This window comes from Aspergillus versicolor, assembly GCF_001890125.1.
Source record: "Aspergillus versicolor CBS 583.65 unplaced genomic scaffold ASPVEscaffold_7, whole genome shotgun sequence".
NCBI classification, from domain to species: domain Eukaryota; kingdom Fungi; phylum Ascomycota; class Eurotiomycetes; order Eurotiales; family Aspergillaceae; genus Aspergillus; species Aspergillus versicolor.
The window spans coordinates 230381-256429 of NW_024467530.1; the positions used below are offsets into that span (position 1 = coordinate 230381).

General features: G+C 50.6%; 12 protein-coding genes across 12 annotated transcripts; 6 read left to right on the forward strand and 6 right to left on the reverse strand.

The window, feature by feature from the left end:
- Positions 1–530: 530 nt before the first annotated feature.
- Positions 531–1835, forward strand: ASPVEDRAFT_135571 (uncharacterized protein; the record flags this gene model as incomplete). Its single annotated transcript, XM_040807226.1, has 4 exons — positions 531–952; positions 1013–1062; positions 1121–1266; positions 1320–1835. Coding segments are annotated over 4 exons (1134 nt in total), but the record flags the coding sequence as incomplete, so codon positions are not given.
- Positions 1836–2831: 996 nt separating this feature from the next.
- ASPVEDRAFT_195823 (purple acid phosphatase family protein) lies at positions 2832–4746 on the forward strand (the record flags this gene model as incomplete). Its single annotated transcript, XM_040809194.1, has 3 exons — positions 2832–3184; positions 3232–4368; positions 4428–4746. 3 exons carry the CDS (start codon positions 2832–2834, stop codon positions 4744–4746), a joined length of 1809 nt encoding a protein of 602 aa, XP_040669695.1.
- Positions 4747–6170: 1424 nt separating this feature from the next.
- On the reverse strand, positions 6171–8072 carry ASPVEDRAFT_195826 (FAD-binding oxidoreductase; the record flags this gene model as incomplete). Its single annotated transcript, XM_040809195.1, has 8 exons — positions 6171–6418; positions 6479–6969; positions 7005–7149; positions 7204–7250; positions 7302–7486; positions 7546–7562; positions 7614–7879; positions 7947–8072. 8 exons carry the CDS (start codon positions 8070–8072, stop codon positions 6289–6291), a joined length of 1407 nt encoding a protein of 468 aa, XP_040669696.1. The 3' UTR covers positions 6171–6288.
- Positions 8073–8442: 370 nt separating this feature from the next.
- On the forward strand, positions 8443–9426 carry ASPVEDRAFT_43409 (uncharacterized protein). The gene is made up of 3 exons (XM_040812814.1): positions 8443–8525; positions 8575–8898; positions 8956–9426. Exons 1-3 carry the CDS (start codon positions 8493–8495, stop codon positions 9343–9345), a joined length of 747 nt encoding a protein of 248 aa, XP_040669697.1. The 5' UTR covers positions 8443–8492; the 3' UTR covers positions 9346–9426.
- A 294-nt stretch (positions 9427–9720) lies between these two features.
- On the forward strand, positions 9721–11718 carry ASPVEDRAFT_43411 (MFS transporter). The gene is made up of 3 exons (XM_040812815.1): positions 9721–10530; positions 10578–10919; positions 10968–11718. The coding sequence occupies exons 1-3, from the start codon at positions 9735–9737 to the stop codon at positions 11540–11542; spliced, it is 1713 nt and encodes a 570-aa protein (XP_040669698.1). The 5' UTR covers positions 9721–9734; the 3' UTR covers positions 11543–11718.
- A 321-nt stretch (positions 11719–12039) lies between these two features.
- ASPVEDRAFT_30425 (putative epsilon-lactone hydrolase) lies at positions 12040–13361 on the reverse strand (the record flags this gene model as incomplete). The annotated part of the gene is made up of 5 exons (XM_040810356.1): positions 12040–12180; positions 12242–12825; positions 12878–12977; positions 13039–13253; positions 13301–13361. 5 exons carry the CDS (start codon positions 13359–13361, stop codon positions 12040–12042), a joined length of 1101 nt encoding a protein of 366 aa, XP_040669699.1.
- Positions 13362–13982: 621 nt separating this feature from the next.
- Positions 13983–15625, reverse strand: ASPVEDRAFT_891174 (putative MFS polyamine transporter; the record flags this gene model as incomplete). Its single annotated transcript, XM_040818518.1, has 5 exons — positions 13983–14170; positions 14231–14285; positions 14340–14427; positions 14484–15407; positions 15474–15625. The coding sequence occupies 5 exons, from the start codon at positions 15623–15625 to the stop codon at positions 13983–13985; spliced, it is 1407 nt and encodes a 468-aa protein (XP_040669700.1).
- A 918-nt stretch (positions 15626–16543) lies between these two features.
- On the reverse strand, positions 16544–17038 carry ASPVEDRAFT_30427 (uncharacterized protein; the record flags this gene model as incomplete). Its single annotated transcript, XM_040810357.1, has 1 exon — positions 16544–17038. The coding sequence occupies one exon, from the start codon at positions 17036–17038 to the stop codon at positions 16544–16546; it is 495 nt and encodes a 164-aa protein (XP_040669701.1).
- Positions 17039–17967: 929 nt separating this feature from the next.
- Positions 17968–20499, reverse strand: ASPVEDRAFT_171639 (putative isochorismatase family hydrolase). The gene is made up of 4 exons (XM_040808707.1): positions 20344–20499; positions 19814–20282; positions 19282–19765; positions 17968–18732 (listed from the first exon to the last, which is right to left on the reverse strand). The coding sequence occupies exons 1-4, from the start codon at positions 20490–20492 to the stop codon at positions 18071–18073; spliced, it is 1764 nt and encodes a 587-aa protein (XP_040669702.1). The 5' UTR covers positions 20493–20499; the 3' UTR covers positions 17968–18070.
- Positions 20500–21058: 559 nt separating this feature from the next.
- ASPVEDRAFT_195836 (uncharacterized protein) lies at positions 21059–22105 on the forward strand (the record flags this gene model as incomplete). The annotated part of the gene is made up of 1 exon (XM_040809196.1): positions 21059–22105. One exon carries the CDS (start codon positions 21059–21061, stop codon positions 22103–22105), a length of 1047 nt encoding a protein of 348 aa, XP_040669703.1.
- Positions 22106–22390: 285 nt separating this feature from the next.
- Positions 22391–24017, reverse strand: ASPVEDRAFT_85363 (FAD-dependent oxidoreductase; the record flags this gene model as incomplete). The annotated part of the gene is made up of 4 exons (XM_040817684.1): positions 22391–22879; positions 22940–23319; positions 23377–23645; positions 23710–24017. The coding sequence occupies 4 exons, from the start codon at positions 24015–24017 to the stop codon at positions 22391–22393; spliced, it is 1446 nt and encodes a 481-aa protein (XP_040669704.1).
- A 378-nt stretch (positions 24018–24395) lies between these two features.
- Positions 24396–26037, forward strand: ASPVEDRAFT_152368 (uncharacterized protein). The gene is made up of 7 exons (XM_040808299.1): positions 24396–24602; positions 24655–24720; positions 24782–24886; positions 24942–25032; positions 25093–25189; positions 25238–25506; positions 25567–26037. The coding sequence occupies exons 1-7, from the start codon at positions 24486–24488 to the stop codon at positions 25869–25871; spliced, it is 1050 nt and encodes a 349-aa protein (XP_040669705.1). The 5' UTR covers positions 24396–24485; the 3' UTR covers positions 25872–26037.
- The last annotated feature ends 12 nt before the right edge of the window (positions 26038–26049 follow it).

Genomic DNA, 26049 nt, shown 5'->3' on the forward strand with positions numbered 1-26049 from the left:
CACTTCAGCTGACACTGTTCAGTCTTGCGGAGTCTCCGCGATATCCCAGGCGAAGAATCCTTTCGGTCTGGAGCCTGGTTGTCCCTGTCGAAGTATATAGCAAACAACCCATTCCTCCGATCTTTGCTTTCCATGACAAGGAAATTATCTACTTTACCTACAGCATGGCTCTGACCAGCAAGATTCCTGCTCTAATGCTTCCTCCAGGTGGTCCCTCCTACCTGAAGGGCATCCGACCAAAGACAACGACGCTGCTAGTCGATTTAGGAGGAGTCTTTTTCCATCCAGAGGTGGAAGCAAAGCTGGCAACTGCAACTTCTTCTGTCTCACTGCGCAGACTGATGAGCACTTCCATTTAGATCGACTATAAAGTTAATAAACTTAGGCAAGATGAATGCTTTGCGCAGTTAGCTAATCTCTATAATTTCGCATTCAATGACCTCGTTAACATGATTAACAAGTTCCGTTAAATAATTAACTATGACCACGCCCTGGCCGCCACTTTGCAAGACCTAAAGCGGATCTCGTAACTCCGCATCTTCCTGGTCTCTAACACCGCGAGCGATGACTATAAAGCTCTCCGCGAACGCTGGGATGACGAGTTCTGGTCCACTTTCAACGATATCTTTATCTTGTCTACGCTGGGAGTCCGGAAGCCGAGCCCTAGGTTCTACAGACATGTTCTCCGGGTAACACGCTTAAACCCCCAGACTACTTTCACCGTCGACAATAATCCTGAAAATGTTCTCATAGTAATCTCACTTGGCATGCAGGGGACATCTTCAGTAATTGATCTCCTACAGACGCTGACAAATATCACAGGCGACCCAGTGGAGCGAGGCATTTCGTTCCTCAAGAGGCATGCAGGCAAATTTCCCTCTGTGACACAGGACGGGTCGGAGATCGAAGAAAACTATGCCCCACTGCTCATCTTGGAAGCGTTGCAGCAGCGGTATGTGCTGAAGGAAGCTTCACGAATCTGTCTCTGGGACTGGAACTGACTGTCGAGTAGAGAATTGGTGGATCTGAAATTCCCCCCGCGACTGTGGAACTTCTTCAGTGGTTAGTCTCTACGAATATACACCTTTATACAAATGCCCCGCTAAACCATGATTATCAGGAAAACCTCGATATACAACCGAGACCTACCCCGAAGACCTCGACACCACCTCGGTCGGTCTCGCCGCAATGTCCTACGACCCGGACCTCGCCCACTCGCTGCTCGACGAGATGCTCACCTACGTTGACGAAGAAGGATTCGTCCAGGTATAGATCCCACCTATCCCTTTTAATTCCTACTTATCATTAAACAATGGCAGGCCTACACCGACCGGACTCGACCCCGCATCGACTGCGTCATCTCCCTCAACATCCTAATCGCCTTCACCCTGTACAACCGCACCTATGAGCTCCCCGAGACGCTCGACTGGGTCACCTCGATCCTGCTGACGCGCGCCTACATTAAAGGTACGCGCTACTACGCCAACGCCGAGTGGTTCCTGTACTACGTGACACGGTTGCTCGCCGCAGCGGAGGGTCGTGGTACAGCGCTGGACGAGCGCCTGTTTGCACCGCTGCGGGTTCGTGTCGCTGAGCGAGTCGGGGCACCGGGGGACGCATTTGCGCGGGGAATGCGTATCGCTGCGTGTGAGTATGTCGGTGTCAAGTGTGCGGTGGATCGGGAGACGTTGGCGGCTATGCAGATGGAGGATGGCGGGTGGCCGGCCAGCTGTATGTATCTGTTCCCTGGGGCGGGGAGGGAGGTGGGCAACCGCGGTGCAAGTACGGCGTTTGCAATTAGGGCTTTGGGGTGTCGAATGTCGCAGTTGGGTTAGGAGTGTTCAGGGTCTGGTAGCGGCGGGCATGAAAAGATTCCTTGGGCGGCAGCACTGTCTATGTTCGTTGGATATACTCCATTGGGTTAATCGTGTCTACGTAAGAATGTAGAATAGTAGTAAAACTAGCTATTCTACTAATCAGATAATCATATATGATATCTGGGAACACGGATTCGTTCACCCTTGTACTAGCCTAGGCAGAGGAATCGGAACAACGCATCTCATGTAGGCCCGGTGTTAAGGAAGAACCGAAACCACTTCATTTAAGGTCTTGCAGGGTCATACGCTCTCTTTATCTCTTTCTACTGCTTGAGAATTCTTCCCACAATTTTCCATGCACCTTCATCGCCAGTTGCGTGGTTAAACCTGGCAAAACATGTTAGCACTTTCCAACAAATAGAACAGAGCTTGGGGTACATATTAAACCTCACCTCAACCGTAGCGAGATGGCGAAGTCCCCGGTTCGCACCGCCATTCCATCCTAGGGAATAGAGGCTATGTTAGCAGGATGTCGAACTGGAAAAGCACCGCGGAATGTGCAGCCTTGCGATAGGTTTCCAACATCCCGCTGTACTCTTTGATCACTTCTCTACATCTCGCCACAAGGCCGGCCAAGATCGCGGCTGTTTAGTGTCTTGAATGCCGAGAAAGTCTCCAGTCCTGCCGACAGAGCCGACATGCAAATTGCAATCAAGCTCCACTGCCCAGAAATCTACGGAACGGGCGGGGCGCCATGCGATGAACCTATTGGGATTCCAGAGAGAGCACCACGTGTGCATCGAGCTGACAGCCAGTGGGTCGCTGTCAGGGCCGTGAATTGGCAATTCATTAAGCAATTACTCCACCAGTCACTACCAGGCACATTAGCAGTGCTCCCCCGCCTTCGCCAATCGCCGCGCGATGTGTCTACACGTGTGGTGAGCAGAGACTGCTCCAGCACTATAAATTGCCCATGCCAGCCACCAGTATTCATCCTCGTCAGCAACAAACAAAATGAAAGCCTCTGCTGCCTCTGCGCTGCTGGTCACCCTCAGCGCAGCCGTCCAGGCCCGGCCGGCGGTCGACACCCGCTACCCGTACACTGGCCCCAACGTGCCCGTGGGCGACTGGGTTGATCCTACGATCAATGGCAATGGGAAGGGCTTCCACCGTCTCGTGCAGCAGCCAGCGGTCAGGCCAGGGTCTGCCAATCCACGGAACAATGTCAATGTGGTGTCGCTGTCCTACATTCCCGATGGCATGCACATTCACTACCAGACCCCCTTTGGGCTTGGGGAACCACCGTCAGTCCACTGGGGCAAGAGCCCTCAGCATCTGAACAGGGTTACCCGTGGTGTTTCTCACACGTAAGTAGCGCGCGTTTCCCTCCGCGGACATTCACTGACAGCACTAGGTATGACCGCACCCCATCATGCTCCCAAGTCAAGGCCGTCACCCAGTGCAGCCAGTTCTTCCACGAAGTCAGCCTCGAGCACCTCGAGTCAGGAGCGACATACTACTACCAGATCCCCACAGCTAATGGCACAACCGAGTCGGAGGTCCTAAGCTTCACGACCGCCCGGAAGGCCGGTGACAAGGAGCCCTTCTCCATCGCGGTGCTCAACGATATGGGCTACGCCAATGCCCAGGGCACTCATCGGGAGCTGTTGAACGCGATCAACGAGGGAACCGTGTTTGCCTGGCACGGCGGTGACATCAGCTACGCCGACAGCTGGTCCTCTGGTATTTTCGCCTGCTCGGACGACTGGCCGCTCTGCTATAACGGGACCAGCTCCAGCATCCCCGGTGGCGTCCCCATTCCAGACGAATACAAGGAGCCCCTTCCGGCCGGCGAAATCCCAAACCAGGGCACTCCGCAAGGCGGCGATTCAAGCGTTATCTACGAATCGAACTGGGACATCTGGCAGCAGTGGATGAGCAACATCACGACGCAGATACCGTACATGGTGGCGCCGGGGAACCACGAAGCCGCATGCACCGAGTTCGACGGGCCTGGCAACCCGCTAACTGCGTATCTCAACGACGATATCTCCAACGGCACCGCGCCCGAGACCAACCTGACCTACTACAGCTGCCCCCCATCACAGCGCAACTTCACCAGCTACCAGAACCGCTTCCGCATGCCAGGTGCTGAGAGCGGCGGCGTGGGTAACTTCTGGTACTCATTCGACTACGGCCTGGCGCACTTTATCACCGTGGACGGCGAGACCGACTTCCCCAATAGTCCGCTGGCGCCGTTCGCAAAGGATGTATCTGGTGATGAGGAACTTCCCACGGCGGACGAGACGTTCGTCACGGACAGCGGACCATTCGGTGGCATTGACGGGGACATCAAGGACAAGCACTCGTACGAGCAGTATAGATGGCTGGAGGCAGATCTCGCCTCGGTTGACCGCAGCAAGACGCCGTGGGTGTTTGTGATGAACCACCGACCGATGTACAGCTCCGATCCCTCGGCTTACATGCAGGATGAGCGCAATGCATTCGAGGATCTCCTGCTTCAATATGGAGTCGACGCCTATCTCACCGGGTATGTCCATTACCCGAACCTAATCAACTCCACACAGAAGAAGTTATTAACAGCAGCAGACACATGCACTGGTACGAGCGCCTGTTTCCCCTAGCTGCAAACGGCACAATCGACCGCAGTGCCATCATCGACAACAACACGTATATCGCCAACGGGCGCTCAATGACGCACCTTGTCAACGGCATGGCGGGCAATTTCGAGGGTCACCTCGAGTTCACCCCCGGCGCGGGAATGACGGAGATCACGGCGCTGCTGGACAAGACGCACTTTGGGTTCAGCAAGCTGACGGTGGTGAGCGAGAACGAGGCCCGGTGGGAGTTTATTCGGGGTGATGACGGGGCGGTTGGCGATGCTTTGACTCTGGTTAAGCCTCGTTGAACTTGGATAGATATATTTGGTAACACCCTTCCTAGGATACCACAGTAGGATCTACTTGGTAGTAAAGACTGTAAGAGATAAGCACTAAAACAGAAAGCGAAGCCCATCAACCCAGCCAGAAAATCAAGTACAATGCAGAGCTTTACGTGGTAATACAATATATCTATTTTCAATCCTCAAACTAAAGCAAGATGCTCCAACAGCATCGGTGACAGCCCGGTGGCGCTCTTGGCCTGACCAGAACCACTCGGAGGATTTCCAAGATTTGCGCCAAAGATTGGCCCATTTTAACCTTTATTGGCTCCACTCGGAGGAAATGCAGTCATGGTCTGATTACAAATTACACGAACACGAGGTCTTCTCTATGTGGCTTCTTTCCATATCCATGGTCATCTTAAAGCATGGCGCAATCAGATCATGAATAACTCCGGTGCCGGTCCAATGTCACCGACTGCGCTGTACAAGAAATCTAAGGTCGGCATCCTCGTCCTAAATGTCCGGACGTAAGTGATCTCCGGGCAGAGCTACCAGCTGGAGCGGACTCTCAACCAGTGTCGCAGTCGGCCCAGAAGCAGGATTGTATCGTGATACTGGAAGACAGAATCCAGAACTGCGAGCTGTCACGGTGAGGGGACTTTACATGAAAGCTACGACACGGTAGACAAGCTTGAGCAAGAGAATTCTCACCTCAGCCTGTTGCTTGAGGCTCTTGGAATTGACAAGCGGCTTCAAGATTGCTATTCAGGGACAGGAGAGCTACCAGCGCTGGCCCTGGTTATTCGCGAGGACAGCCTGTACAGTATACATAGCAAATCCTCCACGAGCACACTGATTGTAAATCTCCGATATTATTACCCCCGGTTGCAAAAGATATCGACTTGCAGTGTGTAATTCAGGCCTCGAGCCAGCAGCATTCACGAGAATAGCTACAGCCTCCTATTAAAATATCGGGGAAAGCCCTTTAGTAACTTCAACATTCTCATTTTCCACGTCTTCACGACCGGACATTATGGTTAGTCCGTAGCAATCACCATATAACTTCCCTACCACAGCTCTGAGCTCCAATCCCATATCACCGGTCACACAGCTCCAAGCTGCATCCCCGGAAGGGTGAACGCAATTCTTGGTAGCCTGTTCCCTCGCCTATAGATAACCGTACGGGGCACGAAGCTGCCTATCTGGACTTAGCTGTATGTATCTGTTCCCTGGGGCGAGGAGGGAGGTGGGCAATCGCGGGGCCAGTACGGCGTTTGTAATTCGGGCTTTAGGGTGTTGAGTGTCACAGTTAGATTAGAAGTATTCAGGGTCTGGTAGCAGTAGGCATAAAAAAGATTCCTCGGGCAGCAGTACTGTCTATATTTATTAGATATACTCTATTAGGTTGATTGTGTCTACATGAGTATGTAGAATAGTAGTAATACTAGCTATCCTTCCGTAATATTCCCCTTATTAGTTAAATAGTTCAATGATAAATATTTAAGAACATGAACTGGTTCACGCCACACCAGCCTAGTAAGAGCAAGCATCTTATGTACGATATTGCTAAGGGCGAATTGGAAACCACTTGTTGAAGATGTTTCCAGGGTCATACGCCCTCTTTACCTCTGTCAAGCGCTCGAGATTGGTTCCAAAGATTTCCCGTGCATCTTCATCGCCAGTTGCGTAGTTGGAGCTGGAAGAAGCACATTAGCGTTCCAAGTACAAGCAAATAGAACGAGCCTGAGGAACATACTAAACCTTCACTCCGGCTCCATTTTCTGAGGCCCTGTCCCAACCCTCGAGAGTCCGTATGATCTTCTTTGCACACTTCAGAGCGACAGCGTCCAGGGCTGCATTTTTAAATTTCACCTCGACCATGGCGAGACGGTGGTATCCACGATTCGCGAAGGCCGTTGCATTAATCGGAATAGAAGCTATCTTAGCAGGATGATCGAACTGGAAGAGCACCGCCGACCCTGCTGTCTCGGGATAGGCTTCCAGCATCGCACAATATTCTCCGATCACCTCGTCCAGCTGTTCAAGAAGCAAGGGCGGCTCCCAGACTGCCCCTGCTTGAAATTTCCGGCCGCCGTGCTTTGCCCCGTCCAGGAGCAGGGAGTTTACCTTTGCGTAGGGTAGCATCGATGTTCCGTTGGCGATAGGGTTAATAGATAGGAGTTTTTCAAATCGCTTGCGGGCTGCGTCCTCGGGGCCGTCGTAGAATGGGACAACAGCGATCGCAGGCTGTATTCTACATTAACTTGCAGACTTTGTGGAACATTCAATATTCTACTTGCCTGGCCGTTTGGCGGTGGAGATACAACAGCAAGCAAGACACTCTCATTAGGCTGTTGCTCGCTGCTCCATTCATTCAGAAGCTGGACGATCTCCGGCACTTTGTCTAGATTATAGACAAGCATTCCACTATCACGAAATCAGCACCAGACATCCGTATCCTCAGTTGGGTGTGAGTCTGACGCAAATACTTCATCCTGCTTTTCATATGCCTGGAATACAAACTCCACCTAGCAGTCGCGACATTAGCCTACCGTTGGTATAGGAGAGAGGAACCGTACAGCAACGCCAAAATTACCACCGCCTCCCCGAATCGCCCAGAAAAGGTCAGTATGAGATGTAGCTGACGCTTCAACAATTCGGCCATCTTGAAGCGCAATTCGTGCACTGAGCAGGTTGTCCAGGGCTAACCCATATTGCCCGGAGAGCCAGCCATACCCTCCTCCTAGAGTCAACCCGCCGACCCCTGGATGTGATTTAAGTCAGTAAGAACCAATTCAGCTTAGCTGTAGTTAAGGCCCACACCCGTATGATTCACAGTACTATATATCAAGTCAGCGTCAGCTACAGTAAATCATGAGTGACAAACATACCCCCCGACAGCCGCAAGCCCTTTTGCACCGAGCGCCTCGTCCACATCCGACCAGAGAGCTCCACCTTCAACCGTGACGGTCTTCACTCCGTCGTTCACAGTGACTTTATTCATATTGCGCAAGTCAATCACGATACCTCCTTCAGTAGACGACGCCGCAAAGTGTGAGTGGCCGCCGCCACGAATAGCGAGATCAAGGCTGAAATCGACAGCGAGAGTTATTGCCATACATACATCTCTTTCGGAACCTGCTAGTACAATGCCACCCTGATAGGATAAAGGTAAGTGGAAGGTTGGGTTGGGTAGATTATGCTTGGGGTTGCAGGTCACTTACAGCACGCCTTTCGCCGACGTCATTCCATCTTTTGATAACATTTGCGTATTCTGCGTCTTGTGGAGTAACAAAGATGCTCTCGGTGAGCTTGTCTTTGAATTGTTGAACTTGCGATTCGGTAAGCATGATTTCTGGTATGGCAGCTATGACAGAACACTTTGTTCATGATTAACTACAAAGGACACGCCGGCACTTCTTATATACGCAGACATGTCGCTTGATAATACAGTAGACCTCGCGTGTTTGCTATAGCCTGAGTAAACCAGCAGTAAATATATCAGTGACATACCGGGCTATCGGTGACATACCGGGCTATCGGTGACATACCGGTGGCGCTCTTGGCCTCCACCAGAGCCACTCGGGAGCGTTTCCAAGATTTACTTTTTAACCTTTTATTGGCTCCACTCGGGACATATGCAGTCATTATCTGATGACAAATTACCACGAACACGAGGCAGGGCCCTCCCCGTGTCTTCTCTCTAGATCCATGGTCATCCTTATACAAGGCGCAATCTGATCATCAACTAAGTCCGGTGTCATTCCGACATGTCATCGACTGAGCCAGACAAGAAATCCAAGGCAGGCATTCCTCGTCCTGAATGCCCGGGCGTAACTAATCTCCGGACAGAGCTACCAGCTGGAGCGGACTCGCAACAACCAGCGTCGCAGTCGTGCCAGGAGGCGCGATTATATCGCGACGCTGGAAGCCAGAATCCAGGATTGCGAACAGTCACAGCGAGAGACTGTACGTGGGCCCGATGAAGATAGAGACACGGTAGACAAGCTTCAGAAAGAGAATGCTCGTCTTAGCCTGTTGCTCGAGGCTCTTGGGATTGGCAAGGAGTTCCAAGACTCTTACTTAGGAACAGGAGGGCTATCACCGCTTGACCACATTGGTGGCGAAGATACTATCGGCACTCTACAGGGAGAACCTTCCACAAGCACATTGACTGTAAATCTCCGATATCATCGATTTGCGGCAAGGATTGGCTGATAGTGAGTCATGTAGGTCCCTGGCCAACAGCAGCAGTCAATAGAATGGCCGCAACCTGTTGCGGCGTCGGGGGAAATCCCTTTGGTACATTCAACATTCTCAGTTTCTACACCTGTACCACCACAGATGATGCTTAATCCCCAGCAACTGCCACATAGCGTACATAGCATGGCGCTCAGCCCCGATCCCATATCACTGGTCACGCAGCTCCAAACTGCATCCCCGGAGGGATTGACGCCGTGCTCAGTAGCCTATTCCCTCGCCTATCAATACAACCGCAAGGGACACGAACCTGCCTATTTGGACTTTAGGCTTTATGTCGGGTATCGGGAATGTGCAGTTGTCGGTGATGGATGTGCGGTAGAGAATAGGATACTATTCGGAGTTTTAGCGGATATCTCCTAAATTCGGATTAATAAACAATATTATTATGCTCGTGGCGTCATTTGAAATCCGGCGTTTCTTTTGCCGCGCTCTCAGATCCATGGATGCGCCGATCTGTCACCAGTGGCACATGGAATGTCACCACCGCACAAATAGTAAATCAGCGGGCTAATAAGGTTTAGTGGCTGATAGTATTCCGGCTTTTCTCGGCACGTCATTAAATGATTTGTATGAAGATATTACCAAGCAAAGCTGGCCGTGATGTTTGCACGGTATGTCACCGGAGATAAGCATATGGCCTAGACCTGGTAAGACGTATTATCAAGCAATAAGAATGTTCCATGATATATATATTCCAGTATATGAACCATGACGAGTCCAGACGCCTGGAAAATAGCAACACCAGCAACATGGCAGACATCATCCGTGATGCCCCCATCGGGCAAGTACTGCGTTTCATTTCTAGGAACCGCCTGCTCCAGTACCCAGAAGAAAAGGCAGACTTTAAGCTTCCGCCGCAATGGGCACATCTTATTGACAGCTCGAACCTATCCTCCCCTAGCCCCGCTGACTCTGCCACTCCTACCCTACAAGGTAGTAACGGCCCCAGCGATGTGGAAGACGGCCAACTACACCGTGGTCAATCTGCCAATACACCTAGCCCTGACGGCAATACCGATTCCACCCCAATCGTACCAACAGTGACGAAGGAAGGTGTCATCCTTGTCGACTGGTACTCTTCCAATGACGACCAAAACCCTCAGAATTGGTCGAGAAGCAAGCGGGCTGCCATTGCAACTATAATCTGCTTTTATACCTTTGTGGTTTACACCACCTCCGCCATCTACACTGCTTCCGAGCAGGGCGTTATGGAGGCCTTTGGTGTTAGCAGGATTGTGGCCACTCTGGGTTTGGCTCTGTATGTTCTTGGGTACGGTGTTGGTCCTCTTGTATTTTCTCCATTGAGCGAGATCCCACTCATTGGGAGGAGCCCTGTTTATGCCGTGACAATGTTTCTATTCGTCATCATCTCGATCCCTACGGCGTTTGCGCCCAATTTCCCTGGCCTCATGGTCCTGCGCTTCCTACAGGGCTTCTTCGGCTCACCGTGCCTGGCATCTGGCGGTGCTTCGCTTCAGGATATTTACAGCTTCACTGCAATGCCTTATGCATTGACAGCCTGGGTCGCCGCAGCATACTGCGGACGTAAGTCTTTCTTTCTCTAATATTGATTCCCTGCTTACTGTGTATAGCGGCACTTGGACCACTTCTCAGCGGCTTCTCCGTCCCAGCCATTTCATGGCGGTGGTCCCTCTTCGAATCTCTCTGGGCATCTGCTCCTGTCTTCCTGGTCATGTTCATCTTCCTCCCTGAAACCAGTAGTCCCAACATACTGCTACGCCGTGCCCGGCGTCTTCGGAAGCTCACGGGGGACCAACGTCTTGTCTCGCAGAGCGAAATCGACCAGAAGCACCTGAAACCGTCAAGCATGATGATCGACGCTCTTATCAAGCCAATGGAGATTACGATCAAGGACCCGGCAGTGCTCTTCGTGCAGGTATACACTGCTATTATCTACGGGATCTACTATATGTGTAAGTAGAACATCTTCTACTCAGGCTCCAGCCACTGACCCCTTCCAGTCTTCGAGGCATTCCCTCTGGTCTACCCAGTCTACTATCATATGAACCTGGGACAAGTCGGCCTCATCTTCCTATGCATCCTAGTCTCCTGCCTACTCGCCGTCCTCGCCTACTGCATCTACATCTACGCCTACGTGAACCCTCGCATCCTCAAATCCGGCCTCGGCGCCAACGAAGACCGTCTAGTCCCAGCTCTAGCCGTGTCTATATTCCCAACAATCGGCCTCTTCATATTCGCATTTACATCCCGCTCAGATATCCACTGGATCGTGCCCACGATCGGCATAACAATCTACGCGGGCACCTGCTTCATCATAATGCAGTGTATTTTTGTGTATATCCCGCTGAGCTACCCGCCGTATGCAGCCAGTCTGTTCGCGGCGAATGATTTCTTCCGCAGTGCCTTTGCCTGTGGGTCTGTGGTCTTTTCGCAGCCCATGTTTGCTAATCTAGGTATTGCGAGAGGCGTTAGTCTGCTTGGGGGGTTGAGTGGGATTGGGATTATTGGGATTTGGTTGTTGTATTTCTTTGGTGCGAACTTGCGTGCTAGGAGTCGGTTTGCTGTTAGTGGGTAGTTTACAGCTAGGTAGCATTTTAATATCCCCCTTGCCCTTACACTGAATACCGAATTCCTTTGTTGCCCATCGGATATTTTGTGATTCTTGTCGATTCTCTTAACTTGCAACTGGGCTTCTGGCACTGGGCCTATCCATAGGCGGTGCGATTATTAGTGGTATAATACATATTTGAGGGCCTCTGGTGGATGATTTGCACGCTAACTGTGGATAGAGAACATGAATCAGAGCTATCCATGTTTTAAGTACGCATGTCTTTGATCAAGAATTGGAACTACAGCGGAAGGATCTGCAGCCCAGCTCTATCTGACGCATTAGAAATAGAACCTAGCAGTCTAGGACTGAATCTGCCTGGTTCCTGTCAGGAAATGCTAAGAATTAAGGCTAAAAACTGGGTCTTCCCAAAGTCTACAACGGATACAAAATGACAGAAAGCTAAATATTCTCCACTTCAGGGGCTTTCTCTTGCCATCACAGTGTACTCCATCGCGATATGGCTAGCCCAGGCGCTCAAGTAACCAATGCTTTAAAGCACGCCCCTGTTCAGTCTCATGGTTGTCACCAAACATGGGCCAGATAAGAGGTGCAACATGGCATTCGTTTTCACCAAGGATGAGGGTAGTGTCCTGGTTTGACTTCTGTACAATTGAATCGTCAGTCATTTGGTTTGCAGATTGCTCTTTCACTCCATGTACATACTTTGAACTTCGAAACCCAAGTCCTGATTGGATCCAGCAGAACCTCGTCCGCACCAGCAAGTACCAAAGTTTGTTCCACTTGGATACCATTCCACCACTCTTCTGGTGCATTGACTGCCTCTATGTAGTAGTCAGACGGTTGGCCGTCCAGATATAACTTAGACCAGCGCTCAGTGACCACCGCTGAATCAATATCTTTGTGTTTGTTTAGTTTCATGCTTGGCCACTCATGGCTGTAGGATACCCAGGGAGATAGCAGAATAGCTCCTTTGAGCGGCTCCTCAACTGTGAGTTCTGGCACGTCCACTGAGCGATGCTTCAAGTGTGACAGAATCGCTAAGCATAAGCTTGCGCCGGCCGAGTCGCCCGCTATAATGACCTCTTTAGGTGACCGTCCAAGATCCTCCAATACGTATCGCAGAGTCTCAACTGCTTCGACAAATTGAAAAGGGTACGCCTTGTTCGGGGTGAGCGTATATGTGCTATAGAACCACGCTGTTTCTATACCAGAATCTGCAAGAGCTTTCTGGATATTTGGCCAGAAATAGAGATACGGCTCCGTCGCATCCATGGCGAACCCTCCACCTGTTCATTTCACTTAGCTCAGTCTGTGAGGAAAAGATTCGAAACCAATTACCATGGAAATTAATGATAATATACTTGGCTGACGGATTTCCAATCCAGAACCCCTTTACCCCGCGGTCGGTGGATACAAAATGGGGCTGGATTCCATTTTTCTGGCAATAGTCCAGATAGATTTGGTCGTATGATTTGAACAGATATCTATATCTTGGTTACCTCCGGCAATGGTGAGCATTCGGGGCTCGTACTGTAGCTGTAGTGGACTGAATCTTGTAGTGAGCTGGTCCAGATCAGCCATTTGTACTTGCCCCCGCACTGGCGATACAGTACCTTCTTAGTAGCCGCTTGGATGATGTGATGGTGGTAGGTATCTGCTCCAGAGCGGCCGCGAAACGGACCGGCGATGGCAGCATAAATAATTCCTGCGCCTGCTGGATATCAGGAAGAAATACACACTTCTACCTACTAGAATTCTTACCAACGGAGATCCAGCCCAGGAAAGCATCCACCGTCTCCCAGAATGAGAGTTTGTGCGGCATTTTGACAGGCTTGGGAGAAATCTGATTATGGTGGCAAGGAAAACCTGTCATTATATCTCAGTATAGTGCCGTTGGTTCTTTGGCCAAGGCTTGATTAGTATTCAGCTGGAAGCCGAGGCTGGAGTCTAGCCGTACCATAATCAAGAGTAATCTGAACTGGACTCTTCCATCGATCAATATTGCAGCGGCCCACCCAAGGACCCGCTGCATGGACCCGAAGACAAAGCAAGTTTTTACATTTAGATTGTTCTTATTCTTATCTCAAGGCCTTGGGGTAAGCCTAAAAACGGACGTCTTGGGTGGTAGGAGCAACAAAAGTAAGAGGTTTACATTACCAAGTAGCGCATAGCATATTGTAAGAAGTATACTAGTCTATACTAGATTAATTATTTATATATGTGCATGTATTAAAGTACGTTCTGGGCCGAAATACCGGTCCTCTAACTCAAGATATACCAAAGGGCTGGAGGGCGTTTAGCTCGCGTCCAATGCAGTGGCTTTGCAGGCGACTCGACTGAATGACCTGCGTTTTCGGGCATACCACCCCCGGATCCCGTGGCCAGGCGATGGGTATTGATTGCTACCAACAGAATAGTCCAAAATTCATACTATTGCCTTCCACTAATGCCCCTTCTGTCGCAAGAAGGACCCATATTTGAACAGCAGCCAAGGGATCGGCAAGAGAAAGAGCGACAGAAAAGAAAACACACTGCCAGCCCAGTGAACCCCCAGGTTTTGGTACATTTGAACGGTAAACAGAGGGAACGTTGCCCCTAGAATATATCGAATAACTCCATTTGCAGCCAGTGCTAAAGGGTGGTCAATTAACAGAAATAATGTCCCGAGCCAGAAGAGGTGGAATTGCTTACCGGAAGCTGCAGCTCTGGCTTGATAGACATCAACAAGATAGGCAATCGTCGATAGCTGTGAGGGGCTGTTAATAATTCCGTACTGTGACTCTGAGCAAGGGAAGCTTACGAAAAGAGAAAATGCCCCGATTCCAAACGGAATACCTGCACACACCAGGGCAGCCCATCGACCTCCATAGTGGGCCTCCCATGAATACCTGCATGAATGGTTAACTGGCGCCATTAACCACAGGATCGGTCATCTGTGCCTTACCAAAATAATCCAACAGGTAAGAGGACACTACCTGCCATCGCTGAGTAGAGACGGTGCTCTGGGGCGGCGAATCCACCACTGGCTTCGCGTGCCTTTGCGTATAGTGTCTTATCAAAGACACCAAACATAAAGGCAGCAATAAGATACCCGATAATGACGCTGATGAAACTCAATCCAATTTGCTGCCAGTCGAACCCGTAGTATAAAGCCAGGACATAGGATGAGCTTGCAAAGTAGCTGAAGATCATCGCGTAGGCAAATCCAGTATACAGGGTCAATGAGAGAACCACGACCTGTGTGCACAGCATTTTAACTGGCGTCCCTAGTCCATCGGCGAGAATCTGGGCCAGGGTCGGCTTTTCCTCCAGCGGTTGCCCCTTTTGCGCTTGATTGAGACCGGCCAAAATCTTATCCTTTGAGGTTTCCTTCATCAGGAGTGTTCCCACCCACACTGGTGCACAGAGAATCACCAACACCCACTGTGTCCACCTCCAGTCGTTGTCATGGCCCTTGAGGACATAGGCACCTACAAGGGGCCCCATCGTAGGGCCCAAAAAGGGACCCAGGATGAAAAGCACCGACGCAGGGCCACCTTCCTTCTCCAAACACCAGATATCAGCTAATGTTCCTGCCCCAATTGCGACCCCAGCTGACCCGAAGAATCCGGCCAGTCCGCGGCATACGAGAAGAGTGCCGAGATTCTTCGCAGCCCCGGCCCCTGCACTGAATGCGAGCAGCAGAGATGAGCTGATCACATAGATCCAGCGACGGCCAAGCATTTCCGACAGTGGTGCGGTACACGCCGGCCCGAAAGCCAGACCAAGAGTGTATAGTGTCAGCGTGAGCATGGAGATCGTTCGAGATACTCCGAACCGCTCCGCAATGAGCTCCAACGCTGCTTCATTGACAGACGTGCCCAGGGTGCTTTGATAGCGGAGCATCGCATTAGTCCTAACTCTTCCGTGTGCGCTGTGCTTAAAAATCACTCACATCACAAAAGCCAGAATACATGGCACGGCGGTATGGAATAGCTTCTTCCAGATCGGCCAGTTTTGCGGGTTTCGTCTCTCTCGAGCATCGTCCCATTCCATTTTGATCTCTGCATCGTGCTGCGAGAGCTGTGAATCCGGAGCCGAGCCCATTTCCGCCCGGTGCTCTCAACCGATATTGGGTAGTTGGCAGTTGAAATTTCGTAGAACCACCGCTTCCATCTGGGAACGAGCGGCCTTTTAACAGGCGTGATGGATCTCACAGCTGCATCAAATATTCAGCTAGTTCACTTCGTAATACCCACCATAATGCATCAAACCGACCTTTCCGGGTTCCTTTCAGGGCCACCGGGCTGCCGAATGTTTTGATTTTGACCCCGAGTCGGCACGTTCCCGGTGGCCGAAGCCATCCACACTGCTGCGAGTCGGACAGATGAGGTGATCAGCCCGTTCACTCTGTCTCAGGACATTCATCACATGGCAGGGGCCTGCCGAACATCCAAATGCAGGCTCGGCCCGTATCACTAATCATACATTGGATCCGACCGGTTGGTAGACCCCGCGACGGCCCATGAGCCGAGATTGTGGGCCAGCGCTGGCCCAGGTCTACGGTGTAGTCTAGATACTAATAGTTTGGGGGAACAGCATTGAGGGCAAAGGAGATTTTGTTCAAAATGGATACTGGTTTCCCCCCCCCCCCCCCCCAGTACTTGTTACGTCACAGAGCATTTAAACCTACGGCCATAGACCAGGTCATTTAGTATACCAATATTGTAATTAACATATTTGTAAATAGGATCAAATTCGGTTTGCGATATATTTATAAAAAATAGTTATGCAACGTCTATATATTCATTGTATTCAATTTAAGAAGGATTGTTATTGTTGCACCCAGTTGATTAGTATTCACGCTGTCGCCGAGGTTTGGGCAGTTGATACGCCTACTCCTGACTGAGCAGCAGTTGTCCACGCTTTATATTGGTCGATTATATCATACTGGGTTCCAAGCGTCGCTTAGAGTGTCTCGCGCATGGTACTGGTATCCAACATCACCCCAGAACAGACATCCACCTACAGTCCCATCCTAGCAAGCCTCTCCTGCCCCCCATCGGTAAACAGTAGCAGCCCATTCGCATATCCAACCGCCCAGATCATCGGGTACCGCCAATGAAACCACATCGGATGGTCCTTCGCGCCAAACCAGCCGAAATGCGTATCCAGAGTATAGCAGAGGTAATTGCACGTGCTGAGGACCAGCAGGGAGAGAACGCCCGTGAAATGCGCCGCCTTCTTGCCGTAGTGGTGGTCGACGATGAAAGTATTGATCAGGCCGCCCATTGCCCCGCCCATCCCTAGCGGGCAAAAGACGAGCGTCCACATGACTTTGTAGAACAGGTCGTGCGTGCCGGTCATGATGAAGATTCCGACGGCGAGGAAGATGGTTTCGGCGAAGAACGAGGCCAGCCAGAAGAGGAGGAAGGGGCGGATGTAGATATTGCGCCTTTTCTGGGCGGCCTTTATGTCGGCTGAGCCGGTTATTATGGGTTGGAAAGTGTTCGCGGCCATGGTCGTGGATGTGATGGGAGAATACCGATCTTGGTGATGGATGGCTGAATTTCAACTAAAGGTAATCGATCCTTTTATAGGATCAACGATCATGCATTTACCTGGCTATGCGGCCATGTGAACCTACTGGATTCCATTTGAATGTGGTAGAACTACGCAGCCGAGGCCATTGTTGTTTCTGATGCTATATACCTGCCGAATTGGGACAGAGGATGAGTGATCTGCCGATGAACGATCGTCCCGAGTACCGAGATAGTCTTCGGAGTATGAGGTACTTCTGCTATCGTAATAATGTCGCACAACATGTATACGTTTGTGAGATATCCTCCATCCTTATCAAACATGGGCGAAAAGCAGACCCTAAAGTGGCTACCAGGAGCATTCGACCAAAGGAAACCAAGAAACACACGGAGTAAAAGAACGTAGCTAAGAAAGAGGTAGGTTCTATTACCAGTGATGCTTGATTATCTTCGGAGAAAGAGAAACTTTATGCTTATATTAATCAAGCGAATTCAACAACAGGTTCTGGTGGCGCAAGAGGCATACCAGGCATGAAACGAGGTATCTAGAGTCTGCTCTGGAATAAACAGGCCAAGCGATTAACTCGTCTACCGATGTTCTGCTCAGCACTCAAGCCCTTCCCTCGCATTCGCAGATTGCCCACCGTCTTCGATGCCTTGCTTCGGCGATGCGATCTATTGGGAACCACCCAAAACACCACTCACAGCTCAGACAGCGTCAGTTCACCAGAAATGCGTGCAAGATGAGCATGAAGGGTCTATGTTGTCTCCCAACATCCCATCTCGCAGCCCGTTTCTCCCACTCGTTCCAGCGGCGCCACGATGATAGAGCTACCGGTTTTTGTCGACTACCTGAGGATAATATCTCTAGAAAACGGTGAATCTGGCCCAGGTCGGGAATCCTCATGTCCTTGTTTAATTTTGCGAACTCAGAAAAAAGGCGCGATTTATGGTAAAATTCGAAAATGTCCATTTCAGTTACAGCACGTCTCATGGCTACAAAGGTATACGTCTAGTTGACTTCACCAGCAGAAATAACTGTTCCAAACGCATCCGCAACTTCCTTCAACGCCACCGAGACCAGAGTATCCGCTGCAACACCAGGAATATGTCTATCGCCAACCCCATCCTGCGCAACAAGCACATCATAGCCACGCTCAGCACCAGCTCTCGCAGTCGTAGAGACGCAAACATGTGCCATATATCCGACAAGAACAATCTTCTTCCCACTATCCCCTAGAGTCTTCAAATACTCATCCAAATCGGTCTGCGCAAACGAAGAAGGAAAGTTCTTGACAACAAGCTTTTCTCCACCCTCAGGAGTTAATTCCTCAAACTCCTTTGCCAGTTCCGTTCCCGGCGTGAAGACTGGAGCCCCCTGGGGTACTTCATGGACGACATGGACGATGTTCTTCTGCTTGCCGGCCGCGCGGTACCGCTTCAGCAGGTCGGCGATGACCTTGCGGGTCTCAGCGACATTCTCGACCTTGAGCTGGCCCGAGGCATACTCGTTTTGGGCGTCGATGATGATCAGGGTAGAATCTGAGACGGAGGCAGTGGATGGGGAGACGCCGATGAGTTGGCGGAAGGATTTTACGTCGGCCATTTTATAAAGTATACAAATGAATTGGTCTGGTAGTCTTGTGAGAGTACTTTCTCGAGTTTCTGGAGTGCCTTTCGTTAGTTACGTGGTTAAGCGCGGGGGGGGGGGGGGTATATATAGGCAGTGGCGTGGGAATACGCCAAGTCGCCGAAAACGAGAATCGTCGGGCGCTATCCAATCAGGATGTGCAGGATCAATAATCAACCAGGCGATCTCGGGGGGAATTGGTGGAGATGGTGGGATTCCGGTGGGATTCCGAATGAACATTAGAGAAGCGTTGAGAGGGATGCCGGTATTAGACTACCACAATCTTTATGCTAATGGTGCAATTCGCTGGGTGTATTCTCAATAATCCTTTGTATTAATTGCAAACCAGGTGTACGCTCTAAAGGCTGGAGGAGACATGTATTTATGGTCAGCCGCGATGATGTATAATACCGCTGCCACATCCTTGTCGGGCTAATTGTGTAAAAAGTCTCGGATGAGGGCAATGGAAGTTAAATGTTACTTACTATTTTCATACGAGTGACAGAAGAAAATAATATCTAAGTAACAGGTTTATATCCACTGGACCTCCATACTACTGGCCAACCACTCCCCATAAGTCGATATCCAATTACCCTCTTGACTCCCATCCAGCCTCTTTGCCCGATCGGCTTCAATCTGAAGAAGTCGCGAGAGCTCCGGGTTAGACTGTGCATTCCACAGATGTCTGCTGTCGGGAATAGGGAACCGAAGATCAGGTAGTCCTATTAGGCGATCACCGCATAGCCGAGAGACCTTGTACAATGCTAGTCCCAGCCGTTTTATTTCTTCCACGCCCACCCAGATACAGGTGATCGAGTCGAGGTCTCGATATCGTTCGAGCATGCGAGGGTAGTAGAAGATATTATTCCGGAGACATGTTTCACAGAGCGCGGAGAGGATATCGCGATCGGACGGTACCATGGATAGTGTCAAGTCGAGCGCATTACGCCTCGCCTCTGACGAGATTAGAGAAAATATAAGATACAGAAGAATACCCTGGTATGTTGCAATGGGCCAGCGAGAAGCAGGGGTATCATTCTCGCTTTGCTCTTCTTCAAATGTCTTGTCCCAGTTGGTCTAGTCGGTCTGTTAGAATCAGTCTCCGATGGACAGAACCGTACGTACTCGCTGCTCCTGTATAGAAGGTCCTAATCTAGAGTGAAGCTCGAGGGCTGCTCGTTTCGCCGAAGCACTACCACTGGCCCAGAGTCCGACCATCATGACAGCCTGGACTAGAAACGGAGGCTCATGCGCAACATCAAATGTCCCTTGATGTAGAATAGGCCAGTGGCGGTGAAAATGGGCAAAGTAGAGATGTACACAGTGCTGGACCTTGTCTCCAGCATTCGCATCTGGAAGGAGAGGTTCCAGGGCTATATTGTCGCCATATTCGATATGCTGGCCAGCAGCTTGCTGTGTCGGTGCAGGGTTACTGAAGATGCACTGACGCCTTTTTGCCTCGCACTGTGTACAGGGATGCCCTCCCTGACATCGAATCTTAGCAACGCGACAACTCTCGCAAGCCTGTGCTGTCCGAGTAGAGGCGAGCTGGGAGTTGGCGTGGTCACGACCTACATGACGTCGCAGAGTGTCACTACAAAAGGATAATATTTAGATGGTAGTCAGACAATATCCAGACAGGTAAGGGACCATACTTTCGAGCAAATGTGCGCCGACAGAACGGGCACGGGTGGGCAGGGCCTCGATGCTGGGCTTCATGGCGATGGAGATGCTCTTTCCGCTGGTAGCTCAAATCACAGCCAGGGAATTGGCATTTAAAGCGTTTGGAGTGTGTTTCTGACATGATTGCCTTGTGGTGATATCTAAAGCAGTGTGTTCTCAAGGGCATCGAGATATCCCACCGGATGTGCTCGGGATCCCACCAGCTGCGCTCTGCCAATCACCAGTTAATACGATCAAGTTGCCCCACTTGTTCCGGGGATTTGAGGCATGATTTACCTGGGCCAATTGGCGGCATAGCTTGGATTAATAGGTAGTCGATGGATCGATAGCATATTCTGTACTATTGAGTATTTATTCCAGAAGAACCACCTACCTGCCTGTAAAGAGTAGTCAGCTCCATCTCAGTTGTATTTAGAGGAGAGATGCTCTTGATATCTAATTCCTTTAGATCCTTGGGTGTTTTTAATTGGTTGAACTGATGCTCCTTTACTTAATTGACATCGCCGAGTGGTTGTTATTCCTTTTCTAGGCTAGCTTCGGGAGCAAGTCTTTTAGCGCGTTGAACACTTCCTGACACTTGACCTCAGGCACCCTAAATACAAGTCCTTCATGCTTTTCACTGCTTCGTATGAAAGAGCCCGGTTAGTTCTGTGCCTCATAGACGTCCATCAGCTGTCGACACCAAGTATGCATCTCGACCACAAAATTCCGTGGAATCTGGCGTCCGCCCATCTTATTATAATAAAATGCAACCGCCAATTCACCCCCCAACGCACAGATCTCTTTGCATGCAACAAAGTATCAGAGTCGGGTGACTTGAATCATTTCTGCCGCGTGTTGACTGCAACTATCCGGGAATTCTCGAAAACCGAGGAGACCAAGGCTCTGTCTTCTATATCGCCAGATAACCTTATCTCTGAAGCCCTACGCTCTTATCCTGAACAATACTATGGCCTCGGCCCCCACGAAACAAATTCTGCACTCCATAACCCTCTCTCCTCAAGTCACAAGGATCTCCAATACTGGGCTGATCGCGCTGGTGACCAACACTCAGGCTATAGCAGTGGGGATGGAGACCTTTCCGACGCGGTTAAAATGTTGATTATAACTGTCGCAAGTGCGTACAATGAAGATACCACCACGAGAGAAGTTGCAAGAGAAGCCGTTTCTGTTCTACTCTTCCTATCTCGTCACCCTCAAGTTCCGATACATACGTTGGCGAATCTCAGCTGGGGCCATGGGTTTGGGGTAGAGCTAGTTGCGGATTTTGCCTTGGAGGCGTACCTCTTGATTAATCTTATGGATGGAGTCCTTTCTCGCAAACGAGGGGAATCTAACGGGTCTTTCGAGGAGGTATCACTGCTGGAAACAGAATCTTTTCGATACTTCACCACCAAGGCTCTCCCTGACTATGATTACCCGGCGCAAAATATTCCCCATCGTGCATTCTGGAATGGATTGGGTATTACGGATAACTGGCGCTACCAACTGACTGCCGGGGGCTGTGCTGGGAGTGGAGAGTGGGACACGACTGCGTTAGATGGCGTAAAGGATCCATTGAAAGATGCGGATAAGGAAACCAGACTGCGCCTCCAACGCTATCTCAAGTTGTGTTTCACTATATTATACATTTATGATATGTTATTGAGGGAATGGTATGGTGAAAAGGAAGCCGATGAGAAGTGGAGGGATTCAATCAATAGTGCTTTCGAATCTTGGGGTTGTAAAATATGATTTAGAGCAGACTAGCCGTAAAGATGCAGACTCAGGAGCATATTTAGACGAGATAACAGAAAAGATATTGCTCGGAGATCAGAATCAGGATCGAATCCGGAGTTCGAGGAATATCAGTCAGGGCAGTGAGGCTGTCCAAGACCCGAATGTGCCAAGATACCTGCAGCGGGAGTCTGCGGTGAGAGAGCTTTATAGGTGGCTCAGTTAAACTATGAGGGAAGCTATAAATGGGGTATCAAGACCTGTCTTATGCCATTAAAGTACCCCAATACGCCATCTATCCTATCAGCCCAGAATATTTAATGAGATCCTCCCATAATCCCGATACACCATAGCCGCGATGCCCGCTCCAGCGATTACGGCTCCCATCGTAGGAATTAGACCAACGCCGGTGGAACTCTTTGATTTATTTGCCCGTTGGTGTGCGAGTTCCTTATCTATGTCAGGCAACGGGAGGTACTCAAGCCACGGTCCTCCATTCGAGTAACCTGCGTATGCATTGGCCTTTGTGGTATCACTGACGAGAGGAATAATATGCTGGGCTGCGAATTTGTACAGCCAGGAATCCTGTGCCTCGTAGCGGGTTATCTGTCCAGACAGGTTGCAGACGGTATGGGCTCGTGGACTTTGGCCTGCAAAATACGTATCAAATACTTCTACCAGCTGCTCTGTCGATGGTATGGGGTGTTCCTTGAGCAGAGGAACAAGGCCATTTGCGAGACGCGCAATCCCTTCGTATGCCAAGTTACCCCCTAAACCTGGATTGATGGTGACCTAAAAAGCAAGGAAAGAAATATTAGCTATAGCCTCGATATATCGAATAGATGGTTTAACCTTATGCACTGCATCCCCCATCAATACCACTCGTCCATGACTCCATTTCTTCAGGACGCCTTCCTCCAGTGGAGCCATTGTGGCCTTGACCTGGGCATCCCAGAGGTCTCGTATCGTGTAGCCTGGACCAACCTGCGAACCTCCGTACTCGCGAATGAGGGCTTCTGCGTCATCGTTGTCGAATCGTGGACAGTTCGGCGTTCTGGTTTTGGTGGCAGCCTTGACGAAGAGAAACCAGAAGACAAGTCCAGGCACTCCGGCAGCTGCAACAGCTGAATACTGCGGATAGTACACATTGTTGACCATTCTGTCGCGAAGAAAAGGACTGGCAGGGTCGTTTCTTGACACCCCGAAAATGCAGTTGTACTCGCTCGTAAAGCCTAGTCCGTCGTCAGTATAAGATAGCAGGCGTACTCTAATCAATCCCAAAAGCTCACCCTCAACTAAATGTGTGCTTGACGCTGGGTCAGTGTCACGGATCTTTTCTGCCATCAGCTGCCTCACTCTGCTGTGTATCCCATCTGCTCCGACCAGGATATGCCCTCGATGCGTTTGGCCATCCTGCGTGGTGACTGTAACCCCATCGTCGGTATCCTCGTAGGCGACAACACCATTAAATGGGTGAAGTTTCGATTTATCGCGCACATGGTGGTGTAGAATCTCCAAGGCTCTGCATCTTTCCATGAAGATAATCGGTCGGCGGAGTCTACAATACGCTTTGGTTAGCAGAGAAGCTCAACCAGCGTTTGATTATTTTATAGCCGACTTACACTTTGTTGATCACGCCAAGAACATGCGACTCCTCAAAGCAATAACCAGTTTCGCTATAATGATTGCGGTCCTCCAGCGGGACAATCTCTCGCTCTATATCCCCCCACACACCCAGCTGGTCCAGAATGCGCAAAGAGTGAGGATGCAATCCAATTGAAGCGCCTAGCTGAGGCGAAAACTGACCCTTTTCGAAAAGCTCATAATCGATCCCAGCGCGCTCCAGGGCAAGGGCTAACCCAAGGCCAACAAGACTCCCACCGGCGATCAGGACCTTGAAACGGCCTTCATCCGGATTTAATTCCGCCATCAGGAGAGTGGCAGGACGCGGCTGGGCGAAACACGCGACGGCGCATCAGTGCTTAGCTCAGTATTTATATTCCAAGCTTCGAGTGAGCCGTCAGGGGCCGAGGGACAGGAAGCCGGGACAGAGCCGGACGGGAAGGCGCCGTTGTGCCCGAAAGAGTCCGGTGTTTCACCCACCGAATAGGGTCTCGAATAGGGCCCCGGGATTCGGGCACCGTTACTGTTTAGCGGCAGGAGCTGCGGTCAGACCTTCGCTAGCAGGTCCCGGACTGGGCTGGACTGTTCTTGTGGGTACCTGTCAGACGTTAGCTGCATGCTGCCGGGGTAAACCGCGGCCCAATATCCCACGGGGAATCCTGCACTCGTTCAGTGCCGGGATTTGTGTCAACTGTCAAGTGGGAGACGGTCTCCCTTCAGTCCTGTTTCCGAAGAAAATCCCGTCGTTTGCCATAGCTGGTACACATGAACCATCATGATATCCGCAGTACAAGCCCGTGGGCTGGCCCCAGACGAGCAGTATCAGCAGTCGTTGGCCTACGGCCTGATCATTGGAACTGCAGTCCTGTCGCTGGTCGTATGTGGCTTGAGGGTAAGCCTTCGCCCCTGTACAAGCTGCAGAAAAATGCTGAGAATCCCTGCAGCTCTACACGCGCTCGGTTGTGATCAAGAGCTTCGGAGCTGATGACATCGCCGTCTGCGTTGCTTTGGTAGGTTGCTTGACTCTACCTTCTATTGACTGACACGGCGGTAATTGATGTTCAATTCTAGGCCGTTACCCAGGCCTTCAACGGGCTCGGAATTGCAGTTGTCTACCACGGACAAGGCCAACATATGCAGAATGTGTCCCCGGAGGACCGGGCATTTTGGCTCAAGGTAGGTCGTCCGTATTCCAAACAGCGACTTTAATGGCTGACTGGAGCTGGCACAGCTCTATTACGCGGCAATGTGCCTGTATCTCTACGCATCGATGGCCGTAAAGCTGAGTATCCTGACATTCCTTCGCCGGATCTTCGTTAATTGTAGGCCCATTCCTCCCCACCGCGCATTGTGTTGCTCAACTACTGATGTGACCCGACCAGGCTGGATGCAGCGACTCACTGCCGGCCTCATGGTCTTCCAGGTGGCTTTTTCAGTATCTGGATCTTTCGTCCTCGCGTTCCAATGCTCGCCAGCCAGGTAATCCGACCATCCGCTGTCTCTATAATGTCTAACGGTTTGACCTAGGGCCGCGTTCGATATGAGCATCAAGAACCCAAACTGCTACACCCGCTATACCCTGTACCAGATCACACTGTACCAGGCAGTGCTGATCTTCGTCGGCGATCTGATCATGCTCCTCGCCCCGGTCCCGGTCTTGATACAATTGAAAATGCCAACAAGGAAAATTGTCGCATTGCTGGCGATTTTTGGATCTGGCATCATCGCCTGCATCGCGCCCATTGTCCGCTTCAGCACGTTGGACTATCTGCGCGTGGGCTCCAATGATCTTACCTGTACATTCAATCCATTCCATAAATATCTGACCGCGTCTTCAGTGCTAACAATACTCACAGTCGACGCGACATCCTCACTATACTGGATGGCCATTGAGTTCAATCTCGGCCTGGTGGCTGGTTCGCTCTCGTCACTGAAGCCATTACCATTATTTCGCAAGTTCGGATCATCCAAAGATTCCAAGTATAAAGAATCTTCCAGGAGTAACCCATATGAGCTGCAGAGTACCCAGGACAAAAACAGTAAGAAGGGGAGGAAAAAGCCGAGTTTGGGAATGGGGACCACTATCTTACAGGAAACGGGGAACGAAAGTCAAGAGCAGATTTTCCAGCAGCCGAAGGGTGATTATTTGCAGCCAAGGTAGTACATGCTTTGTTACTGGCCTGGGTATCATAGTTTATAGCATTTGCATTGTCCAAGTGTCAGCGGGTCTGACGCCTTTCAGGGCATGGGTGGCTGCAAAGGACAAAGCATGTAGGAGTACACAATGGACAATGGTTGACATGACTGAAAGCATATTCAACGGAAGGTTTATTTTCCAT